The 4,524-nt window shown below is 67.2% G+C and overlaps 1 protein-coding gene across 1 annotated transcript; it reads left to right on the top strand.

Annotated features, from left to right (window-relative positions):
• Window positions 1–1,150: 1,150 nt before the first annotated feature.
• On the top strand, window positions 1,151–4,518 carry FOXF1 (forkhead box F1). Its single transcript, XM_027646926.1, has 2 exons — window positions 1,151–2,210; window positions 3,860–4,518. Exons 1-2 carry the CDS (start codon window positions 1,151–1,153, stop codon window positions 4,018–4,020), a joined length of 1,221 nt encoding a protein of 406 aa, XP_027502727.1. The 3' UTR covers window positions 4,021–4,518.
• The last annotated feature ends 6 nt before the right edge of the window (window positions 4,519–4,524 follow it).

Here is a 4,524-nt window from a genome sequence, read left to right on the forward strand (position 1 = left end):
CCCGTTCCCGGCCTCGGAGCGGCGGCGGAGGCAGAAAAGGGCATTTCTCGAGGCAGCGGGAGTTTTCGCCGATTTCTTTTTATTAAAGCACCCCCGAGCCCGTGTTTACATTGCGCAGTATAAACATCCTGCCCGGGCCCGCCGAGCTTAAAAGAGCTCACGGAGAGGGGGTTTGAAGTGGGTGAAGCTCCGCGCAGCGCGGACCTGGCGGCCGGGCAGCGCCTCCGCTGCCCCACGCCACGCGCGGAACCTCCGCGGGCCCCGGCCCCTTCCACGGCCCGCGTGGGGCCCTTCCCGTGGTTTTCAGCAGTGGGAAGGCGGGTAGGGAGGGGGTGGAGGAGCCCCACGCAGCGTCGCGGTCACTCGTGGCATAAAACACACACGCACACGCGGTGCCCCCGCGTCGGGCAGGGGGGCGTCGCGCAGGCCCCCCCGAGTGGGGTAGGGCGGCGTGGAAAGGGCTCTTTAAAAGCTGCCCGCCAGCGGGGAGCGGGAGCGGAGGGGGCCGGGACGAGGCGGCGGAGGGGCCGCCCGGGAGGGCGGGGGGGAGCGGGCCGGGGCGGGGATCTCCGCTCCGCGCTTACGTCTGTCAAGGAGCGGCAGACGCCGCTGCAAAGAGATAAAGTAGAAGGCGAGCGGCGGGGCCGGAGGCAGACTCGACAGCCACGGCGATGGGAAGCAGCTCCGCGCAGCACCGGCAGCGCCAGCCCAGCTAGAGCCGGCGGAGGGACGGCGGCGGCCCCGGGAGCCCGGCCCGCCCAGGGGAGCGGGGCAGGCGGAGGCGGCGGCCGCCGGCTCCTGGCTCGCAGCAGCCCAGCTCAGATCGCTTCCACCCATCCCGCCTCCCTGCGGCCACCCCCCGACCCTCCGCCTCTCGCTCGCCTTCTGCAGCCGCGCTCGGATTTAGGGATAAAGTGGGAGGAGGAGTGAAAAGGGGGGGTGGGGGTGTCGTCGCTTCCATTTGTTTATCCGCGGAGGGGTGAAGTCTCCCGGTGGAAAGAAAACCCCGCCGGGGGGCCGGGAGGAGGCCGGAGGGAGGGTGGTGGGTGAGTGGCGGCGAGCCCCCAGCAGCGTGGCCTTTTGGGGGGGCGCTGGGGGGGCGGCGGAGGAGGGCCGGGGCTGGGGCTGGCCGCCGCGGACCTGGCCGTAGATGACTGCAGAAGCGCAGCAGGCTCTGTCCTCTCAGCCCCCTCCTCCTCCGGTGCAGAGCAGCTACGGCCCCATGTCCTCGGTGGCTGAGAAGCAGCCGCAGAGCTCGGCCATGGACACCGCGTCGGCGGGGACCGGCGGGGCCGCCGGCAGCGCCCCGGGCAGCGGCGGAGCCCCGGGCAGCGCCGGCCCTAAGGCGAAGAAGACCAACGCGGGGATCCGGCGGCCGGAGAAACCGCCTTATTCCTACATCGCCCTCATCGTCATGGCTATCCAGAGCTCTCCCTCCAAGCGTCTGACCCTCAGCGAGATCTACCAGTTCTTGCAGAGCCGCTTCCCTTTCTTCCGAGGCTCCTATCAGGGCTGGAAAAACTCTGTGCGCCACAACCTCTCGCTCAACGAGTGCTTCATCAAGCTGCCCAAAGGGCTGGGACGCCCCGGCAAGGGCCACTACTGGACCATCGACCCGGCCAGCGAGTTCATGTTCGAGGAGGGCTCGTTCCGCCGCCGGCCCCGCGGGTTCCGGAGGAAATGCCAGGCGCTGAAGCCCATGTACAGCATGATGAACGGGCTCAGCTTCAACCACCTCCCCGACAGCTACGGCTTCCAGAGCCCGGCCAGCGGGCTCTCCTGCCCCCCCAACAGCCTCTCCCTCGAAGGGGGCTTGGGGATGATGAACGGGCATTTGTCCAGCAACGTGGAGGGAATGGGCCTGGCGGGACACTCCGTGCCCCACCTGCCTGCCAACGGTGGGCACACCTACATGGGCGGCTGCACCGGCTCCTCGGCAGGGGAATACCCGCACCACGACAGCTCCGTGCCCGCCTCCCCGCTGCTCCCCGCCGGCGGCGTGATGGAGCCGCACTCGGTTTACTCCAGCTCGGCCTCGGCGTGGGCACCCACCGCCTCGGCGGCCCTCAACACCGGCGCGTCCTACATCAAGCAGCAGCCTCTCTCGCCCTGCAACCCCACAGCCAACCCGCTCTCCTCCAGCCTCTCCACGCACTCCCTCGACCAGCCCTACCTGCACCAGAACAGCCACAACACCGCCGACCTCCAAGGTAAGGCGCGGACACGCGTGGGACACGCCCGGGACCGGGGACTGCCGACCATGCGTGGATCCCGGCCGGGCTGCTCCGAGCGGGGATCTCGCTTCGTGGGCAGTTTTAATGAGCTTCCCGAGGGAGATCCGCTGTGCCCTCACTCCTCGCTTCCCTTCCTGGGGACAACCGGGCAGCCGTCGGAGCTCTTCACCGCCGCGGGGCCGGGAACCACTGGGCCGAGGCTCCGCTCCCCCGGGCCAGGGCTCCGCTCCCCCGGGCCGGGGCTCCGATCCCCTGGACGGCTGCTTTGCCTCCGGGCCTAGGGCCGGTGGGTTCAGGCAGGGGGGAGCTCCGGGAAGGAGAGGCCGGGTATGCGCCCGAGGGCTCTTCCACCTCCACTGGGACTTGGAGGACTCCGGAGGGAGAAAAGGGGGATGTTCTCGTCGGGGGGTCCGCCACCCGTGCCCTCCCGCCCCGTCCCATCCGTTCCGTCCCCCGCCATCAGCTGTGTTTTCCACACATCTCAGGGCCGTATTTTCCAGGCCCATCGCCTCCCTCCTCCCACGCCAAAGCCGGTGGCCCAGATCCCCCGAGTCCCCAGCGCCCTGTAGCCTTATCCCTGACCCCACAATGGAGCTGTTGGGGGAGAATTTGCCCCGAGTCTTGGAAGGGAGATGGTGTTTTGGCCTGGAAGAGGCCTTGGGAAGGACGAGGCCAGCTCTGGGTTACGCTCTGCGGCCCAAATTCACCTCGGGATTGGGTGGATGGGGGACTCTCAGGCACTGGGGAGCCCCGGGAGCCATGGCCGGGTGATCGGGCAGATCTGGGGGGCTCTGCACATCACCCCGGGCCTTTCGGGGGAGTGGGATGTACCTGACAGGAACGGGTGTGAAGCAGAGCATTAGCGGGTCAAAATCACCAAGCGAAGCAGAGGAAAAGCATCAACCGGGCCGGGCCGGAGCGGTGGAGCCTGGACAGAGCCCCGAGCGGGGTTGGGCCGGGGCAGCGCCCGCCAAGGGCACCCACCGCTCCCGGGTATGTTCCCGGTGCTCAGCGCGCCCAAGGCCGCTGGAAAACGGAGCTGGAATCTGCCCCGAGGAGCCACCGGGCCCATCCGAGGCCTTAAAACGAAACACTCCGATTAACACCCAAACGGGCGATGGGGAGCGGTCCGGGCAGGGCACCCCATCCCCAGCGCACCCCGAATTCCAGGGGCGCTTTTCCGTGCCGAGGTGGCGGAAGGAGCGGCAGGAACAGCCCCGCTCCCCGTGGCCTCTCACCCCCGACCCCCCTCCCGGTCTCCGCCGCCAGCCCCGAGAACGGACGGGCTTCCCCTCTCCGCGCCCGGCGGGTATTCCGCGCTGGCGGAGGCGATGGGAAAAGCAGTCGGGGCGAAAAAAAATATTAAATGTCAAATAAACCCTAAAACCAGCCGAAATCCCTTCTCCTCGCAGCGCCTTTGGGCCGGGCAGGGAAGCGCCGTCGTGGGGCCTCGGGATTCCCCCCTGCCCACCTGCCCGCGCCCGCGGAGCCCAAATAGTGCCCGTGCATGCGAAAATACCCCCGGTTTCGCGCTCATACTGGGGGGTGCGGAGGGATTGGGTTGTTGGGGGTTGTTTTTCAACCCCAGACGGCGGCTGCTGACCATCTTTCCCCCTGTCCCGCAGGCATCCCGCGGTATCACTCCCAATCTCCGAGCATGTGTGACAGAAAGGAATTCGTCTTCTCTTTCAACGCCATGGCCTCCTCTTCCATGCATTCGGCGGGCAGCGGCTCCTATTACCACCAACAAGTGACATACCAGGACATCAAGCCGTGCGTTATGTGATACGGGGCGGAAAAAACACCTCCTGGGCCGGCAAGGCCTGACCCGGGCGCTGAGCACCCCCCAGGACCTTCTCGGTGGAAGGGGGGGGTCCTCTGCAGACTGGTTTTGGGCAGGAGGAAAAGACTGGAGCCCTGGGGAAGCGGCGGGGAGTGCGGCCCTGGGGCTGAGCCTGACCCGCAGCTGAGCATCGGCCGGACCCGGCCCAGCCGGGTCTGCGATCACAGACCGTCTCTGCCTTCTTCTGCTTGGGGACGGGTTGAGAAGAAAGCAAAAGCAGCCCCCCCTCTTCCCCCCCCATCACGCCCGAAACCCCCGACTGCGAGTTTGGGTGAAGGGTTTGACAAATGAGGTTTTGATGCTTCTTAAAAAAAAAAAAATTAAATTACAAATTCGGTTTTGGAATTGGTGTTGAGCGATGCCACCGGCCCGACTGGGAGGAACAGATTCGGATCGGGCTGGGGGCGCTGGAAAGGACCCCAAACCCCCTCGGTCCCGTCTCACTTC

The sequence above is a fragment of the Corapipo altera genome, unplaced genomic scaffold, assembly GCF_003945725.1.
Source record: "Corapipo altera isolate COAL_440 unplaced genomic scaffold, ASM394572v1 62, whole genome shotgun sequence".
Taxonomy (NCBI): Eukaryota; Metazoa; Chordata; class Aves; order Passeriformes; family Pipridae; genus Corapipo; species Corapipo altera.